At 32.8% G+C, this 19455-nt stretch overlaps 6 protein-coding genes across 6 annotated transcripts in view; 4 read left to right on the top strand and 2 right to left on the bottom strand.

The window, feature by feature from the left end:
* LOC115995912 overlaps positions 1-4556 on the top strand; it is a 9468-nt gene extending 4912 nt beyond the window's left edge. The window contains exons 4-6 of the mRNA XM_031235060.1: positions 1804-2550; positions 2595-4406; positions 4526-4556. Coding sequence (XP_031090920.1) covers positions 1804-2550; positions 2595-4406; positions 4526-4556 — 2590 coding nt within the window. The remainder of the gene's footprint in view (positions 1-1803; positions 2551-2594; positions 4407-4525) is intronic.
* A 1093-nt stretch (positions 4557-5649) lies between these two features.
* LOC115995911 (replication protein A 70 kDa DNA-binding subunit A-like) lies at positions 5650-7951 on the top strand. The gene is made up of 8 exons (XM_031235059.1): positions 5650-5823; positions 5952-6237; positions 6391-6487; positions 6591-6721; positions 6805-6883; positions 7005-7179; positions 7299-7459; positions 7546-7951. The coding sequence occupies exons 1-8, from the start codon at positions 5677-5679 to the stop codon at positions 7949-7951; spliced, it is 1482 nt and encodes a 493-aa protein (XP_031090919.1). The 5' UTR covers positions 5650-5676.
* A 5335-nt stretch (positions 7952-13286) lies between these two features.
* On the bottom strand, positions 13287-13673 carry LOC115995910 (protein RKD1-like). The gene has a single exon (XM_031235058.1). It carries the CDS (start codon positions 13671-13673, stop codon positions 13287-13289), a length of 387 nt encoding a protein of 128 aa, XP_031090918.1.
* Positions 13674-15031: 1358 nt separating this feature from the next.
* LOC115995909 (protein RKD1-like) lies at positions 15032-16040 on the top strand. Its single transcript, XM_031235057.1, has 3 exons — positions 15032-15125; positions 15320-15684; positions 15744-16040. Exons 1-3 carry the CDS (start codon positions 15032-15034, stop codon positions 16038-16040), a joined length of 756 nt encoding a protein of 251 aa, XP_031090917.1.
* An 847-nt stretch (positions 16041-16887) lies between these two features.
* Positions 16888-17896, top strand: LOC115995908 (protein RKD1-like). Its single transcript, XM_031235056.1, has 3 exons — positions 16888-16981; positions 17176-17540; positions 17600-17896. The coding sequence occupies exons 1-3, from the start codon at positions 16888-16890 to the stop codon at positions 17894-17896; spliced, it is 756 nt and encodes a 251-aa protein (XP_031090916.1).
* A 1095-nt stretch (positions 17897-18991) lies between these two features.
* Positions 18992-19378, bottom strand: LOC115995907 (protein RKD1-like). The gene has a single exon (XM_031235054.1). It carries the CDS (start codon positions 19376-19378, stop codon positions 18992-18994), a length of 387 nt encoding a protein of 128 aa, XP_031090914.1.
* Positions 19379-19455: the final 77 nt, after the last annotated feature.

The raw sequence follows: 19455 nt of genomic DNA, 5'->3' as shown, positions 1-19455 counted from the left end.
AACTTGTAAATTAATCCAAATAGTAATACAAATAGAAGGGATTCACTACCTTGAATTATTCAACCATAGCTTGTGAATTAATCCAAGTAATAATAAAAAGAAAGAAATTTGAACAAGAGATTTCCACTTATTTCTCTCTTCTCTGCCGAAAATGAAGAGAAAACCATCTATTTCTCTTCTTTCATTTCCCCACGGCAGCTTCTCTCTTTCTCTTCGTTAATCCCTCTATCTCTCTTCTCTTCTCCTTATTTTTTCTTCTAACATAACCCATATAGATAAATATGATGGATTCTAGCTAGCAAGAAAGACAAGAGAATAAGACAAAAAAAATTTTGAATGGAGTTAAGCTTTGGAGATGGTGATCCGGCGTGGGAAGAACTCAAGGAAAGAGGGAGACAAAACATTCCCCATTCCAACAATTCCATCTTTCCACCGAAAATATAATAATAATAATAATAATAATAATATTTAAAAAAATAATAATACTAATAATAATAATAATAATAATAATAATATATTTTAACATTTTCACATTTTTTTTACCTACAATTAAAACCTAACATTTAACAACCACAATAAGACAATAAAGCCTATGCACAGAATAACGACAAGATTATCATTAATCATATGTTAAAAAAAAATTACGATTAATCACAACAAATCAACCGTCAACAATAAGCAAATCATATTCAATCACAACAATATTCAGAACCAAATCATAACTTCATTTTGAGAGATCAAATCATAAAATCATCTCCATTAACAATAATAAAAGAAAAAGAAAATATTAATTAAACAAAATTAAATGAGTCAACTAGAGCAATAATACCTTAGTCGCGTAGAGGTTTAGAGGCAGTAGAGTACTCACTGAGCAGGCTGGTCGCTGTCGTGGTCTCACGGAGCAGGACTGGTGGAGGACTCTCTTTTCGCCACGCCCGTTGGTGAGATTCGCGGGTCGAGGTCTGCGTATGTGAGAATGAGAGAACTAAATCGCACTTCTGTGAGAGCGCAAGATATGCCGTGAGCGTTCATTGACCGTGACAGTGAGAGTGAGAGAGTTAGGCTTATACATGGAAAATTTCTTAGTGAGAGTGAGAGAGTTAGGCTTATACATGGAAAATTTCTTGAAATATATACGAGAGTTAGGCTTATACATGGAAAATTTCTTGAAATATATACAAATATTAGGCTTATACATGGAAAATTTCTTGAAATATATACAAATATGCCTATTCCTTTGGAATCACCGCCAGTGACCTTCGTTTGACCGTCAAGGCGACGGTGGAGCTACGCTTGCTCGACCGGCGAAACGGGCCTGACAAATTGGTGATTGTTCCGATCAACTGCTTAGTTCGGGACTTTGGCATGCGTTGACGATAGTGTGCGTTGGCGGATCAGGCCTGCCTACTCACTTTAGGGCTTGGCAATAGCGATTAGTGTTCTTGCTTCCCACTGTCGATCCGACTGGCGACCTCTCTCTCCTAGCGGTCTGCATTTCTCTCTCTCTCTCCTAGCGGTCGGCATTTGTCTCTCTTCCTTTGCAGTTATCTGCGTTGAATGTGGATATCTATAGAAAGGATATGGCTAAAGAATGAACATGATGAAGGGCAATACTTGGTCGGGTATGGGCCATTTCTACAAGCGTTAGCCATATATTAAAATGGACCTATTTTCCTCCTTGGAATAAAAGCATTAGGAAAAAAATTAAATTCTCACATTATTTTTTTCCAAAAATTATTTCTCACATCATTAAAAAACTTAGTTGTTGTCTTATTGATGTGAAGTAGTCATTNATTTCTTTAGAAGTCTTAAGGATGTTGTTCACTCTGATGACTTTAGTATTTTGTTGAACTCTTCACCTTCATTGGATCAAAGACTTTATAATTCGCCAACTGCTTCTCAAGTTGCTGCTGTATGGATTGAAGACTATGATAGAGTTGAAGATAATAGGAATATTAGGGTATATGCACATTGTGGTCGGTCACAAAATATTCAATACTATTATGGTTGTTATGATCCATTACAATACCCTTTGTTATTCCCATTTGGTGATGTTGGATGGCATGAGGGTATTCAAAGAGCCTTGCAATCAAGGAATTTACAACCTCTTGGTTATGTAAATTCTTTATCTATTAATGCAAACACTCAATTATCTGTTGATGATCTAATTCGAGAAGAGGAAGCGGTGTTTCGAGAAGGTAGGAAGCGCTCCTCAATATCGTGCAGAGAATATTATGCATACAAATTTCATATTCGAGCAAGTGATAATTCTCTATTATTACATACTGGAAGATTATTTCAGCAATTTATTGTTGACATATATATTAAAGTTGAAACACAAAGGCTAGATTATTTTAGGAAAAAACAACAGTTGTTTAGGTCTGAAAACTTTCAAGGCCTCGTTGATAGCGTTGGAACGGGTGCTGTGTTTGGTAATGAGGTCGGACGCAGAGTTATTTTGCCATCGTCATTCATTGGAGGTCCTAGAGATATGCGTGGTCGATATATGGATGCAATGTCCCTTGTCCAAAACTTTGGCAAACCTGATATGTTTTTAACCATGACATGTAACCCTAATTGGCCTGAAATTAAAGGGATTTGCAATACAATGACGACGCACAAAATAGGCCAGACTTGATTGCAAGAGTGTTCCACGCAAAATTGCAGGAACTTAAGAATGATATTACAAAGAAACAATTTTTTGGCGAAATTGCTGCATACACTTATGTAATCGAGTTCCAAAAGAGAGGATTGCCACATGCTCATTTCCTTATTATTCTAAAAGACAAATGTCATGCAATGTCTCCTTCTTTTGTTGATAATTTTGTATCGGCAGAAATACCAGATAAACATCTTCAACCTGCGTTGTACGATCTTGTAAAAAAACATATGGTTCATGGTCCTTGTGGTTTTCTTAATCCAAATTGCCCTTGCATGACACAAAGGAAATGCAAATCCGCACCTACTTGTAAAAGTAAATACCCCAAACTATTTAGCGATGCCACTGAGTTTGCTGATGACTCTTACCCTATTTATAAGAGACGCAATACACCCTTTTTGGTTCATGTTAAAGGGTTTAATCTTGATAATAGATGGATAGTGCCTTATAATCCCCAGTTATTACATAAGTTTGATTGCCATATAAATGTGAAAGTCTGTGCCAGTATTAAGTCTGTGAAGTACATTTATAAATATATTTACAAAGGCCATGATAGAGTAAGCATGACTTTGGGTGATAACACTGATGATCGTGTGATTGATGAAATTAAAGAATACCAAAATGCAAGATGGATCTCGCCCCCTGAAGCTGCATGGCGCATATTTGGATTTGCAATTGCAGAGATGAAGCCTGTTGTTATACAGTTGCAGATACATTTAGAAAACTCACAATATATCAATTTTTATGGCCATGAAAGGATAACCTACATAGTAAGTAGAGAAGAGTCGTCTCGTACTATGTTAACTGAATTCTTTGCAATGAATCTTTCAAGTGATTTTGCAAGAACTTTGAACTTGCTTTATGTAGAATTCCCTTGCCATTTTGTTTGGTGTAAGTCAAGCAAGTCTTGGAAACCTCGAAAACAGCTTACAGTTATAGGCAGACTTGTTGCTGTTAATCCAACTGAGGGAGAACGGTATTATCTACGACTGTTATTAATGAATGTCAGGGCACCAACTTCGTTTGATTGTTTAAGAACTGTCAATGGTCAAATCACTTCATCTTTTCGTGATGCTGCTGAGAAACTAGGATTACTTGTAGGAGATTTCATTGTTGAAACATCGTTGAATGAAGCAGTATTATTCCAAATGCCTTCAAGTTTGCGGACTTTTTTTGCAACGCTTCTCATCTTTTGTGATATTTCCAATCCTATTTCATTATGGATGAAATACAAAACACACATGTGTCAAGACTTATTAAGGACAGGCTTGCACACCAATGCTGAGGCTGAATCATTAGTCCTAAAGATGATTCCTAATATAGTACAAGAAATGGGCAAGAAAACGAAAGACTTCTGCCTATTTGATCTATTGGAATCTTATGATTTCCCAGGACGTGTTACTAATGAGATTTTAGTTGAGAACATGCGTGCACGGGCTGATCCTACATTTGCAAGTTACTTGATGAAGATAGGTAATGGCACAGAACCTGCTATTTACCAAAACAAAATAAAAGTGCCTTCTCAATTTCTTGTACAAAAATGTGGATCAAAGTCTTCGTTATATGCATTGTTTGATGATGTATACACTGATTTACATTGTTTCTTCAATGACCCATACCCACTGATGGACAGAGCAATTTTGACAACAAAGAATGAATTTGTTGATGAGATTAATATGCTTTTGCTGGAAAAGTTCCCTGGTGAAAATAAAAGTTACATCAGTTATGATGAGCCACTTGATTCAAAGTACTTGCATTGCCAAGATTATTTACATACTTTATGCCCTCCTGGCTTGCCTCCTCATACTTTAAGCTTGAAAAAAAATAGTCCTGTAATCTTATTAAGGAATCTAAATCCATGTGAAGGCTTATGCAATGGTACACGACTAATATGTGATATGTTTGGGGATCATACCATAAGTTGCATTATCGCAGTGGGGGAATACAAGGGTAAGCATGTATTGATACCTAGAATACCACTTCAACCATCAAAAGGATGAAAACTGTCCAATACCATTCAAAAGATGCCAATTCCCCATAAAAAGTTGTTTTGCAATGACAATAAATAAAGCACAAGGCCAAACTCTAGATTTTGTTGGCCGTTACTTGAAGGAACCTGTTTTTAGCCATGGTCAACTATATGTCGCGATGTCTCGTGCAAAGACTGCAGCTTCTTTGAAAATCGTAATATGCAACGATTTTGATGAATCGACATGCACAAATCTTACAGAAAATGTTGTTTACGATGAAATCATCAAGTACATATTATGATGGCTTAATTTAATTATGCATCAATTACAAGTGAGTATAGTTTGCATCATATTATTCTATAATCAAACAATAATTATTTATTCTATCAAACACCTCACGTAATTTTCTTAGCATAGCCTTCCCGCTTACCCTTTTTTTTCAACATATCCAACTTAAACTCCAAAATAAAAAATAAAAATAGTTTGCACTTTATAAATTAACATTAAATGAAGTAATAACTTTACAAACATGCAAGATAAAATTATTTATAGTGTAGAAACAAATATAATTAAAAACTTAATCCAACATAGTGGTTCACTAACCTACTTAAAACTTAGTACATAACTTAAAAATTACAACAGAATGAATTACTAGCATTTTTAAAACTTAAAAACAACACTTCATATGAACTTATATTTGTATTAACTTTTTTCGTTCAATATATTTGCTTTGTTTCAAAGTTTGGATCTACTCAACCGTACAAGTTCAGATATTGTAATTTGTTGTTGCCTAGGTACTATTTATTTTGTGCATCATATATAAGATTTTTAGTTTAACGCTATTGTATTTTAATTACTTTAATTAAAAGATTATGCTCAGTATGTTTGTATATATTTTGTTCAAAGCATATATATTTACACTTATACAATAATAATAATAATAATAACGAATGTTAGGTTAGAAATGGCTTGTGAACATATGACTAGCTTAATGACAACAATTTTATACGCGACTAACAGTATTAAATTTCCTTAATTGTGTACAGCATGGAGGGACTAGTGTTGATACCTGATGTTACTACTGAGTTACCACGATGGCGGTGCAAAGTTGTAGTGGTACAAAAACTTAATACACAAGAATCAAGGAGAACACCAGGAAAGAAATATAAACCCATAATATTGGAGGATGAGGCTGTAAGTTTTTAAATTGATCACAAATATTAGGCCTCGGTATTAATGTTCTAAGATGTCCCTATCTTATTTTATGTCAAATATAATTACATTTCGTTAACATATATGTACGTATTTGATACTTCTTTCAGGGTAACAAAGTGCAAGCAATGTTGTATGACAAAGACATTGATGGGACGATTGATAAAAGACTCGAGGTGTCTTCTACATATATTATATCTAATGCATCGGTTCAAGCTGTCGTAGGTTTTACAAATTTACCTGATCCAAAGTACATGAATATTTGGAATATAACGAGGAGTACTATGATTCAAAAACTTAGTCCTGATGAGGCAATTGACATATCTGGACATGTCCAGGCTCATCTGAGCCCATTTCACCATATTTTTTACTATTTTTTATCTCGCCGACCAATAAGTAAGTCAATTCTTTATTTAATTGTCTTTTAGATTTGTTTAGTTCCTTATTATTATTATTATTATTGTTATTATTATTATTATTATTATTTTATTATGGTTAACACTTGATTTATGCATCATCAATTTAGTTGCTTCTTTTGTATAACTATAGGCATTATGGCGATTGTTATATACAAGTTACCACGCCAAATTGTGGTGACCAAAAATGGCGAACAAAATGTTCATGATTTTGTTGTCATGAACGAAGAGTATAAATCTTAACCCGTTTCTTGCCTTACTTATATAACAATTATTTACTTTGTTATATGTTATCATTTTATTTATATATTATGTTTCGAATTTCACTTATAGATTGAAGCCTATTATCCTAACACTTTGGGGAACGTTTGCTGTAAACCAAGGGGTTCAACTTGAATTACAACTTCGGCAAGGGAAATTCCCCATTATACTTGCTGAAGGATTGAACGTTAATGCATTCCAAGGTAATACTGTAATGTTCTTCCAACGAGTGCATTAAATTATTTCTACTTTTTATATTACATACTTGACATTTGTGTTTAATTAGGGTTGTCACTGAGTACACTATATAACACATCAATTGAAGTTGATCCTGTTAGCCACGTTGCAAAAATCCTTAATGATTGGTATTTTTTAATTCCTTGTCACTTATGTATCCTTAATGATTGGTATTTTTTAATTCCTTGTCACTTATGTAGAATATACCAGTTATTTGACCATGATAATAATTATTGGTTATTCTTATAGGAAGGACAAAAACTCTGAACTCATCTACAAGGAAATTGTAGATAAGGACAAAAACTCTGAACTCATCTACAAGGAAATTGTAGATAAGACTTACCTTGATTCATTGCTTACATTGGCAGACCCTATAAGGCAACGAAAAATATGCCTTTCATCTCTTGAAACTGAATTTGAACAAGTTAGTAAACATTTCATTTCAACTGTATATCGAATGTCAAATCGCCTTTTACATTTAACCATCAATCTATTTACTTTTAAAGCTTTTGACCTACTTTTGTGGCTCTGCATTGCATTTAGAAACCAATTGCATGGGTGAGAGGCAAAATTAGATTGCTTAAGCGTGATGGTTTCGACTACTACGTTGGTTGCAATTACTGCAACAAAATAGTCCACTCAATTGAAGGCTTACAACTCCACTACATGAACTGTGGACAAACTGATGGCATCACTGTCAGAAGGTATCAAAATATATATCTTCGTTGTTTCCTTAATACTTAAAATTCTAATATAGCATGACTTATATTATGTTTGTGTTGATATACAGGTATAAGGTAGACATAGAAATATTTGATAACGTTGGAAGTGTACGCGCAACAATGTTTAATCATGAGGTGCACCGCCTATTGTTACTGACGTCGTCCAACATACCTACCTGTGAAAACGATGGTGCTATGCTCCAACAAACACTCGATAATCTTGGGCTTGTGTTTGCTCTCAAGAAAAACACCATATTCAGTGAACAAAGAACAAAGTATACAGTAGCGTGTCTGTGCAACGATGTTCAGCTAGACTTAGGTGAATCAAATGATGGTTTGTTTAGGCAATCGTTGATGCTAGGAAATCCCACGAAAAGAAGGCTTGATTTTAGCCAATTATCGGGAGATAGTGTAGACGATTCGCAAGCAAGCAGTCCACCAAATGATAAAGGGAAAAAGCCTAAAATTGGTTGAGCCAATGAATATTATGCATATTATGTACCTAGAAAATAATGTTGAATTTTTAAAGGGTTTCGAAAACATGTGGTAACAGTTTAGTTAAGCCATATTTCCGCCATTCCAAACAAACTATTTGTATTTTCGTATTCCATTTCAAAGTGTTTTTTGGCATCAATAACTTATCTATCATTTAAACTTGCAACAAACAACTTTATTTTTGTTTAAATTGAAACTTTATTTATTCTACAAAATTTACAATCTATATCAAGTGGTGCATGATATAGATATTTTTAAAGTTATATGCTTCAAAGAAGAAAATATTAAAAAAACAAAATATGCTTACACATAATTTTAAATTGGTTCTGATAATTATTACGTAAAATATTAAAGTAACCATATATACAGTTGTTTTTTTTTTGTCCCAGAAATTAAAACTGGAACCCTTAATTACAAGCAAATGTTAAAGTAACAACATATTGAAAAAGAACTGAAAAATATGTTTATACATAATAAACTGTTGGCATTTTTCGAGAAAGGGAGGACAAACCAAGAAAACATAAGCCCATGAATAAGAAATTAAAGTTTCATTGGGTTAAATTAGTTAATTTGTTACATATTAATGGTACACGTACTATCAAATTTATACACATCGTAATTTTTTTTTAAAAAATATATGCTCGTTATATTTTAGTCCTTTGTGAAATCCATATGAACAGTAAAACTTTGTAAGCATTTGCACATAATATTACTTCTAATTCCCTCCCTTCACCTAAAATCGTTAATCCATACACAAACAAACTAATTTAGATTGGTCAAAAAATAGAATTATATAGAGTATAATTGCATGATAATTATAAATTTATGTTGTATTATTGGAATCTGGAAAATCATTCTGTACAAACTCTAACACTTCATCTATTTCTTCAGGCATTAATTCGGAAATATCAGGAAGTGTATGACTTTGCAACGAACTCTTATGAATTGTTGAATTAAAGTATGACAAGTTTCTATACCTTTTTTTTTGAGCTATTCCTGTCACATTTGTCTCTAAGTCTTATTGTTGTCTCACCCAACTCAACATTTGGGTTTTGTATTATCAATTCTTTCTTATCTTCCAACTCTTCAATCACTCTTTTTAGCTCGCTTTCGTCTTGGATTCCGCCAAATTCCTACAAAATAATTTGTTATTTCTCATTAAATAATATAAGGCTGATAAATAAGCATTACTTAATTACCTTGACGTTTTTTAATAACCTCTCCAAACTCACGAGTTTTCGTTGAGGCCAGTACAAAATTCCTTATTCTTTATACCTTTTCTTTAAAATTGCTCGACCAACATGTAGTTCATCTGCAGCTTGATCAACGGTCATATAAAAATATTTAGAAAGCAATTCTAAAGTTAATGTATTAGGGTCACGATAAGTTTTTTTTTTTTGTCCTTTTTCTTCTAATAAAGATATTTAGATTTAAATTTGGTAAATCTATCTTTGCAGCTGTATTATCTTCCTCGACAATTAAATCAACACTATCAAATACATCAACAGGATTTGTAGCTAAAACACCTGCATTTACAAACAACTTGTTAAAAACTATTAATTATTAAAACAAGAGTTACCTACAAAATGTTAAAACCTTACCAATGGTTTCAGTACATTGTGGTTGAGTACTGACATTATTTCCACCTGGAAGAAGATCTCTACTTAGAAGAGGTTCACTATCCCTTAGTGGTGATAGATATACCTCATCCCAAAATGAATTGTTACCATCAGAAGAACAATCATTTTGTTAAAGCTGATATGAGCAAGTAGCAATATTTGCCATTTGTGAAATGTATGTACTAAATGTTTCAGGGATTAATAATTTCTAAGAGTGTGAATAAGTGTTAAGAAGAGTCTAAGACCAACAAAACCACGAATTTATAGCAAAGGACAACAGTATGTGCAAACAGTAAGAAATACTTTTTTAAGTCTTTTTTTCCACGATGGCAGTTTTTTTGTCAAATGATAATAGTTATTTAGCCGACACTGTTTAAAACATTTGCGCTTTTCAATTGATTTGTGATGACAACTGTAAAGATATCTGACATTTGTACCAATTTTTTAATTTCCTTTGTAATTACTTGCTTGGCATTTGTAGGCAACATGGCATATATAAAACTTAATAATGCTTTTGCTTATCAATGTTCAATTTCATCCGCTGCTTCATTTATGGGCAAATGAAAATAACTTGCTATCATTTCCTTACTTACGTTTTATAATTACGACGAGTTATTTTTAACCAATTCTTCTGCAACAAGTTCAATATCATCATGCAATATTGGGGGGCGAAAGCTCAGCTTTTGCAACAAGTTATGCTTAAATCATAGGTCCAATAAATGTTATAAGTTTAAAACAAGTTGTATTTCAAAGCTAATATATTCACATTTATCAAGACAAAAATTATAATAATAACGACTTTTAGGTTAGAGATGGGCATTAGGCAGAAAATTAGCTTTATTAAAAGAATTTCCTATGCGCCTTAAATTGTTCCCCCTTTTTTTTTTAAATTGTGTATAGCATGAAAGTTTTAGCTTTAATACCTTATGTTACTGCTGAGTCACAAGAATGTACGTGCAAGGATACAGTGGTACAAAAACGTAATACACGATAATGAAAGAACATTCCAGGGAAGAAATATAAACCTATAATATTGCATGATGTTATTGTAAATTTTTAAATTGATCGCAAATATTAAGCCTCGGTGTTATCGTTTAAAGATGACCATATCTTATTTTATGTCAAATATAATTAAATTTGGTTCACATATATGTATGTATTTGTTACCTTTTCCAAGGTAAAAAAGTGCAAGCCATGTCGTACGACAATGACTTTTGTTATATACATTTATGGAATATATTATGCGTTGTAAATGATTACAATTTTATCTTATGGCTATGAATGACCTCTCAATGAGCAGTAGCCTAACTTTGGCATCTACAACCTCTTTATTAAAGAGTTTACAAAATTTATTGATATTTAGAAAAATACTTATTATTCAAAAATATTATCAAAAGCCATCAAGCAAAAGTTTAAACGATTCGTCTTCTTCTGTCGCAAGTGAAGGTGGATCAATAGTTAACGGCAAGGCAGGATCAACAATTAATGGAGTAATATGAAGGGGATGTATAGGAAGGGTGGGAGAATGAAGAGGACTCATCATCTCCCTATACTTTATCTTTCTGGTACATGAATCCCTGAGCCTAATCTCTGCTGGATTCAACTTCAAATTCGGATCGCTTAGCAACATTTCCCTTCTACTTTTTAGTTCCTTCATTGCCTCCTTTATGTCAGGGTCATTTTCGATGTTACTAAATATTGCCTCCTTTATGTCAGGGTCATTTTCGATGTTACTAAATACCTGTAAAACATTATATTAACATTCACCTTATAATGATACAACTTTGGAAAAATGAAAAAACTACCTGAGCTTTTCCTGATAGCTTCTCCAAGCTCACTAACTGTCGATATGGCCATTTAAAGATTCCTAATTCTCTACACCTTTCTTTCAAAATCGTATACCCAACTCTCAGTTCCTTGGCGGCTCGATATATAGGCAGATGGAAATATTTGGAAATCATTCCCTTGCTTATTGTGGATGAATCACGAAAAGTTCTTCGCGTATTCTTCCGCTGCCTACGTGCAAGAGTTTCAATCATACTCCTTTCTACAACTACAGAACCTGTAGTCATATTTCCTCCTACACTTGCGTTACTTGCAACTGGAAATGTATTTTCCTGTACAAGTATACCACTTGTTGATGCCATAAGATTTTCTTCCGTACTTAAGTGGTTCATGGCTGCAACAAAGATGAAAAAATATATTACGTCATCGCCATTGCATATCAAGAAAAAAACATATGATTACCAGTAGCCTCAAGCAGTCCTCCCATATTATGCTCAATACCCCAAAATGGATCAAAGGGTATGTTCGGTAACAATCCATTACCAAAAGTTGATATCCCATGTTGTTGATCCCATAAAGAATATTTGCTAATATCGGAAGATGTGCAAGAAATTTGGCTTGGAAAAAATGAAGCAGGAGCAGTATCAGCAACATCAATCGATAAAGGATATCCGATAACATCGGAAAATGGATAAGAAATGTGGTTTAGTAAAGATGAGGAAGGCGTAGGGTCGACCAACTCATCACAAAAGGAATACTCCGTAATATCGGAAGATGGGTCAACAATTTTGTTTGGAAAAGATGAGGAAGAAGCTGGGTATGCCGTCTCATCCCATAAGGAATACCTAGCAATATCATAAGTGGTGTAGGAAAATTGGTCTGGAAAATAAGCTTGGTTCGCCATTTTTGGAAAAAATGACGTTCAAAAACAAAGAGAGAATAGAAAAAGATAATTCAGTGACAAAGAATAAGGTAAAACACCATTGAGGATAGTAAATGATGGAGATTCTGAGATTTGAAATAGCAAACATACCTTTCAATGATGTCAGATATTAAGCTTGTCAAAAAACAAACAGTTCACGATCGAAAGTAATTGGTTGCATCCGAATCGTAAAAAAAAAACAGCACACTTGACAATCGTGCCAAATTTTAAATCAATTATGTCGGCTAATTGTCCAAATGTGACAAAAGTAAAACAGTTAAAAAGTTATTATATGTAAATATAGTCCAACCATGAGGTGCTTATGTGAGGTTGTCACAAGCGCAATAGTTCTTTGTCGGATGTCATTAATCATGCTAAATTTATCCCCAAAAAAAAAAAATTCACACGCGAAGTTCAAAAGTAAAATGGAATCCTAAAACCATTTGGTTGATAGATCATTTGTTTGGTTTTCAGCCAAATATAGGAAATAAAGAGATGTTATGATTATAATTTGCTTCTATTTTTTCAAATACTTAAAACTACAGTTCATAAGGAACAAGGTAAACATATACTTTACGTACATACCACATCTATAGCTAAGGTTATCTCCTTCCATTTCTCAGATACCACATCTATAGCTAAGGTTATCTCCTTCCATTTCTCAGTGGATGGATCTATAGCTAAGGTTATCTCCTTCCATTTCTCAGTGGATGGTTTATACACCACCCTTGGTGGTTAATATGAATTTTCTATTTCTCAAGTTTTTAACCATATCTATATCACTCCGATAATGGATATTATTCCTCACCTGATTTCATTCTTACGTCTCTCAATAGAACATTTTCGTTATTAGTGAAGAGAATTCTATATTTCACCTTTGATGGTTATTTTTGTTTACATTTGAACGACTTGTTATTGAATTTTCAAGAGCTTGCACTATAAAACAGGAAATATTTTCATTATTAAAATAATATTAAGTGCAGGAAAGCTACATTGTATCTTCATTCTTAGTTTTTGGGAGAGGATTACCAGAAACATAAGATGAGCTCGCAAGAGGAGCATAGTAAGAAAGTTCCGTCAAATTTCGATACTTTCTCTTCTTAAAGTATGAAACTTCAAGTTTATTTCTTTCTATGCCTGATTGAAGATTAGGATCCTTTAACATTTGCACCCTTTGATTTTCTAGCTCATTTATAATTTCTCTATGATCAGTATTCCCTTGGACATTTTTTGCTAATCGCTCCAAGGTACGCAGCTTCTTATATGGCAATTCATCAATTCCAACCTTCTTACATATCTTCTTCAAACAAGCTTCCTTAATCTTTAACTCTTTCACCGCTTGATTCATAGGCAGATGGAAGTATTTAGAAACCATTTCGAAATTCCAAAGTCCTTTGGATGGTCTGGTATCATTCCCTATAACTACGATTGAAATTTCTTCGACATTTACAGCTTTGGTAGTTTCAACATCTGCAACAAATATATATATATATATATATACACACACACACACACATATATTATGAATACAACTACAGATAAAGAAAAACAATAATTACATCTTTATCTGTAGTTGTATACACACATATATATTATGAATACAACTACAGATAAAGATGAACAATAATTACATCTTTATCTGTAGTTGTATTCATAATATATATATATATATATATATATATATTATGAATACAACTATAGATATATATTCATNTTATCTGTAGTTGTATTCATAATATATATATATATATATATATATATATTATGAATACAACTATAGATATATATTCATGATATATATGTATTCACTATTGTTCATTTTAAATTTGATACATCTATCTTTGCAGGTTTATTATTTTCCTCCACAAATAAATCAACGCTATCAAATACATCAACCTCATTTGTAGGTAAAACACCTGCATTTGCAAACAACTTATTCAAATAACTATTACTTATTACAACCAAAAATTCCAAACAAATATTAGAACTTTACCAATAGTTTCATTACATTGTTGTTGAGTACTGGAATTATTTCCGCCTTCATAAAAATCTCTACTTAAAAGACAGTCAGTATCCCTTAGTGGTGATAAATGTATCTCATCCCAAAATGAATTGTTACCACCCAAAGAACAATCATTTTGTTCAAACTGATATGAGCAAGGAAACAAATTTTGCATTTCTGAAAAGTATGTGGTTAATGTTTAAGTGATTGATAATTTCTAAGGGATAAAAAATTAAGGATGTGAATAAGTGTTAAGAACGAACAAAAGCATGAATTTATAGCGACGTTCGACAAAAATTTAAAAAGTTGTTAATACTTGTTAAGTTTTTTTTTCCAAGAGCAATTTTTTTTTGTCAAAGGAAAATACTGAATTAAAAAACTGTTTAAAACTTTTGGGCTTTTCAATGAATTTATGCTGAAAAATTTTCAAACGATCTCACTTTTTACCTTTTTACTATTTCACTTTTGACAAATTTTGTGTTGTCGGCCAATATGCTGTTACCTTTTGATAAAACGAATAACATCAATGACTCTCAACCATGCACTATTTTCTTTTTCCAAAATTTGATATCTTATATCACTGGAATGTGTGTTTGACGTTTTAAATCTGGAAAGCTCCATTTTCTTTAAACCAATCAAGCAGCTATCCTCTTCTTTTACTTCTGACTAAATAATTACTTGCATATTTTCTTCACTTTTAAGAGTTATCTTTTACTTTCTTCTATCCAAAGATGGCAAATCATGTTTCCTCCTCCTCTGCATTCACTAATCAACTTGTCTACCCTTCCTCAGATGCTTCAGAATATCCGTTTTGGGATGCACAATGTGAACAATTCCCATTGACTTATTTCAGTGCAATAAATAATGATGAACCCTTGCTAAACATGGACTTTGATTCATTCTAGAACTTTGAGCATAATCTGGAACGTCTAATCGGGGCTACCGGTAAGCGACCTACTTTAATTTTGTACATTCACATGTGATGATTTAATATATATTTCTTATTGTTAATGTTGCAGCCTTGAATCCACTAGGTATGGATGAGGTTCTTCTTCCCTCTGCAAGTGTGATACCTATAGAATGGGATATCACCCCGACTTCGAACGCTGTAGCTGTTAAACAGGACACAACTACTGGTACAAAGGAGAGCATGATAGAGAAAATAGTGCGTAGACAGTCCAAGAGGACGAAAAAAACTTTTCGTGATCCTTCAACAATAAGCAAGGCAATGCTTTCCACTTATTTCCATATGCCCATTTATAAAGCCGCTAAGGAACTAAGAGTTGAGTACAGAATCTTGAAAAGAAGGTGTGAGGAATTAGGAATCTTCAGATGGCCTCATCGACAATTAGTCAGCTTACAGAAATTATCCGAAAATGTTAAGGTAATTTTTTTTATTACACTTTAACATCATTCGATCAGTATTAATCAACCGTTATACAGGAATTGGGTAGCATTGAAGATGACCCTGAACTGAGAGAAGTACTCAAAGAAATAAAAGATAGAAGAGAAATGATGCTAACAAATCCACATTTGAAATTGCATCCAGCCGAAATAAAGCTTAGAGATGCATGTACTAGAAAGAAAAGGCACAGGGAAATGATGAGTTTTATTTCTCCTTGTACCCTTCTTGTTCCTTCATTTGTGGTTGATCATATTCTTCCTTTCACTGTGGATCCACCTTCACGAGCGATGGAAGAAAATGAATCGTTTCAGCTTTTGCTTGATAGCTTCCAATAACATTTTTTTATAATATCAATTCTCTAAGAAATTTTAATATTATCAATTTTGTAAAAAATATCATGCAAAATATATTGCCCAAATGCATGCATGAATGTATAATAATGCAAATATGTCTATATAAATGTATGAAAAATTTTTGTAATGCATATCTATCTTATCTTAATACCCAATTGTCATNTCAGTATCCCTTAGTGGTGATAAATGTATCTCATCCCAAAATGAATTGTTACCACCCAAAGAACAATCATTTTGTTCAAACTGATATGAGCAAGGAAACAAATTTTGCATTTCTGAAAAGTATGTGGTTAATGTTTAAGTGATTGATAATTTCTAAGGGATAAAAAATTAAGGATGTGAATAAGTGTTAAGAACGAACAAAAGCATGAATTTATAGCGACGTTCGACAAAAATTTAAAAAGTTGTTAATACTTGTTAAGTTTTTTTTTCCAAGAGCAATTTTTTTTTGTCAAAGGAAAATACTGAATTAAAAAACTGTTTAAAACTTTTGGGCTTTTCAATGAATTTATGCTGAAAAATTTTCAAACGATCTCACTTTTTACCTTTTTACTATTTCACTTTTGACAAATTTTGTGTTGTCGGCCAATATGCTGTTACCTTTTGATAAAACGAATAACATCAATGACTCTCAACCATGCACTATTTTCTTTTTCCAAAATTTGATATCTTATATCACTGGAATGTGTGTTTGACGTTTTAAATCTGGAAAGCTCCATTTTCTTTAAACCAATCAAGCAGCTATCCTCTTCTTTTACTTCTGACTAAATAATTACTTGCATATTTTCTTCACTTTTAAGAGTTATCTTTTACTTTCTTCTATCCAAAGATGGCAAATCATGTTTCCTCCTCCTCTGCATTCACTAATCAACTTGTCTACCCTTCCTCAGATGCTTCAGAATATCCGTTTTGGGATGCACAATGTGAACAATTCCCATTGACTTATTTCAGTGCAATAAATAATGATGAACCCTTGCTAAACATGGACTTTGATTCATTCTAGAACTTTGAGCATAATCTGGAACGTCTAATCGGGGCTACCGGTAAGCGACCTACTTTAATTTTGTACATTCACATGTGATGATTTAATATATATTTCTTATTGTTAATGTTGCAGCCTTGAATCCACTAGGTATGGATGAGGTTCTTCTTCCCTCTGCAAGTGTGATACCTATAGAATGGGATATCACCCCGACTTCGAACGCTGTAGCTGTTAAACAGGACACAACTACTGGTACAAAGGAGAGCATGATAGAGAAAATAGTGCGTAGACAGTCCAAGAGGACGAAAAAAACTTTTCGTGATCCTTCAACAATAAGCAAGGCAATGCTTTCCACTTATTTCCATATGCCCATTTATAAAGCCGCTAAGGAACTAAGAGTTGAGTACAGAATCTTGAAAAGAAGGTGTGAGGAATTAGGAATCTTCAGATGGCCTCATCGACAATTAGTCAGCTTACAGAAATTATCCGAAAATGTTAAGGTAATTTTTTTTATTACACTTTAACATCATTCGATCAGTATTAATCAACCGTTATACAGGAATTGGGTAGCATTGAAGATGACCCTGAACTGAGAGAAGTACTCAAAGAAATAAAAGATAGAAGAGAAATGATGCTAACAAATCCACATTTGAAATTGCATCCAGCCGAAATAAAGCTTAGAGATGCATGTACTAGAAAGAAAAGGCACAGGGAAATGATGAGTTTTATTTCTCCTTGTACCCTTCTTGTTCCTTCATTTGTGGTTGATCATATTCTTCCTTTCACTGTGGATCCACCTTCACGAGCGATGGAAGAAAATGAATCGTTTCAGCTTTTGCTTGATAGCTTCCAATAACATTTTTTTATAATATCAATTCTCTAAGAAATTTTAATATTATCAATTTTGTAAAAAATATCATGCAAAATATATTGCCCAAATGCATGCATGAATGTATAATAATGCAAATATGTCTATATAAATGTATGAAAAATTTTTGTAATGCATATCTATCTTATCTTAATACCCAATTGTCATNCCAACGAACAAAGAGGTCTGCTCCCGAACTTGCGGTTTTAGATTTATCATATCCACTAAACAAAAATAAAATATGTTTTCAATTTACCAATCCCATGCACCATATTCATCAAAAGTGACATAAGGACTTACAATATTTTGTTGTCATAATAAGTTTAAATAAACATTTAATATTCAATTTACACATAAATTTATGTTGGGCCTTGCATTACGCGCAACGCCCAACATTGAGGTGCTTATGTAAGGTTGTCACAAGCGCAATAGTTCTTTGTCAGATGTCATTAATCATACTAAATTTATCCCAAAAAAAATAGAACTTTTACACACGAAGTTAAAAACTAACCTGGAATTCTAAAAGCATTTGGTTGATAGATCATTTGTTTGGTTTTCAGCCGAATATAGGAAATAAAGAGATGTTATGATTATAATTTACTTCAATTTTTTCAAATACTTAAAACTGTAGTTCATAAGGAAGAATGTAAACATATACTTTACGTACATACCACATCTATAGCTAAGGTTATCTCCTTCCATTTCTTAGTGGATGGTTTATACACCACCCTTGGTGGTTAATATGAATTCTCTATTTCTCAAGTTTTTAACATATCTATATCACTCCGATAATGGATATTATTCGTCACCTAATTTCATTCTTACCTCACCTTTTATGGTTATTTTTTTTTACATTTGAATTACTTGTTATTGAATTTTCAAGAGTTTGCTCTATTTCTCAAGTTTTTAACATATCTATATCACTCCGATAATGGATATTATTCCTCACCTAATTTCATTCTTACCTCACCTTTGATGGTTATTTTTTTTTACATTTGAATTATTTGTTATTGAATTTTCAAGAGTTTGCACTATAAAACAGGAAATATTTTCATTATTAAAATAATATTAAGTGCAGGAAAGCTACATTGTATCTTCATTCTTAGTTTTTGGGAGAGGATTACCAGAAACATAAGATGAGCTCGCAAGAGGAGCATAGTAAGAAAGTTCCGTCAAATTTCGATAATTTCTCTTCTTAAAGTATGAAACTTCAAGTTTATTTCTTTCTATGCCTGATTGAAGATTAGGATCCTTTAACATTTGCTCCCTTTGATTTTCTAGCTCATTTATAATTTCTCTATGATCAGTATTCCCTTGGACATTTTTTGCTAATTGCTCCAAGGTACGCAACTTCTTATATGGCCATTGATCAATTCCAACCTTCTTACATATCTTCTTCAAAGAAGCTTCCTTAATCTTTAACTCTTTCACCGCTTGATTCATAGGCAGATGGAAGTATTTAGAAACCATTTTGAAATTCCAAAGTCGTTTGGATGGTCTGCTATCATTCCCTATAACTACGGTTGAAATTTCTTCGACATTTACAG

The sequence above is a fragment of the Ipomoea triloba genome, chromosome 11, assembly GCF_003576645.1.
Source record: "Ipomoea triloba cultivar NCNSP0323 chromosome 11, ASM357664v1".
Classification (NCBI taxonomy): domain Eukaryota; kingdom Viridiplantae; phylum Streptophyta; class Magnoliopsida; order Solanales; family Convolvulaceae; genus Ipomoea; species Ipomoea triloba.
Note: the sequence above shows the minus strand (reverse complement) of the source record. Positions and strands in the feature narration are given on the sequence as shown.

Coding starts and splice junctions, on each gene's coding strand:
- LOC115995908 (XM_031235056.1), top strand. CDS start 16,888: ATGGCAAATCATGTTTCCTCCTCCTCTGCATTCACTAATCAACTTGTC. Junction 16,982..17,175: donor TCCGTTTTGGGATGCACAAT/GTGAACAATTCC, acceptor TTAATGTTGCAG/CCTTGAATCCACTAGGTATG. Junction 17,541..17,599: donor AATTATCCGAAAATGTTAAG/GTAATTTTTTTT, acceptor ACCGTTATACAG/GAATTGGGTAGCATTGAAGA.
- LOC115995911 (XM_031235059.1), top strand. CDS start 5,677: ATGGAGGGACTAGTGTTGATACCTGATGTTACTACTGAGTTACCACGA. Junction 6,238..6,390: donor TTTATCTCGCCGACCAATAA/GTAAGTCAATTC, acceptor GTATAACTATAG/GCATTATGGCGATTGTTATA. Junction 6,488..6,590: donor TTTGTTGTCATGAACGAAGA/GTATAAATCTTA, acceptor TTTCACTTATAG/ATTGAAGCCTATTATCCTAA.
- LOC115995910 (XM_031235058.1), bottom strand. CDS start 13,673: ATGGTTTCTAAATACTTCCATCTGCCTATGAATCAAGCGGTGAAAGAG.
- LOC115995907 (XM_031235054.1), bottom strand. CDS start 19,378: ATGGTTTCTAAATACTTCCATCTGCCTATGAATCAAGCGGTGAAAGAG.
- LOC115995909 (XM_031235057.1), top strand. CDS start 15,032: ATGGCAAATCATGTTTCCTCCTCCTCTGCATTCACTAATCAACTTGTC. Junction 15,126..15,319: donor TCCGTTTTGGGATGCACAAT/GTGAACAATTCC, acceptor TTAATGTTGCAG/CCTTGAATCCACTAGGTATG. Junction 15,685..15,743: donor AATTATCCGAAAATGTTAAG/GTAATTTTTTTT, acceptor ACCGTTATACAG/GAATTGGGTAGCATTGAAGA.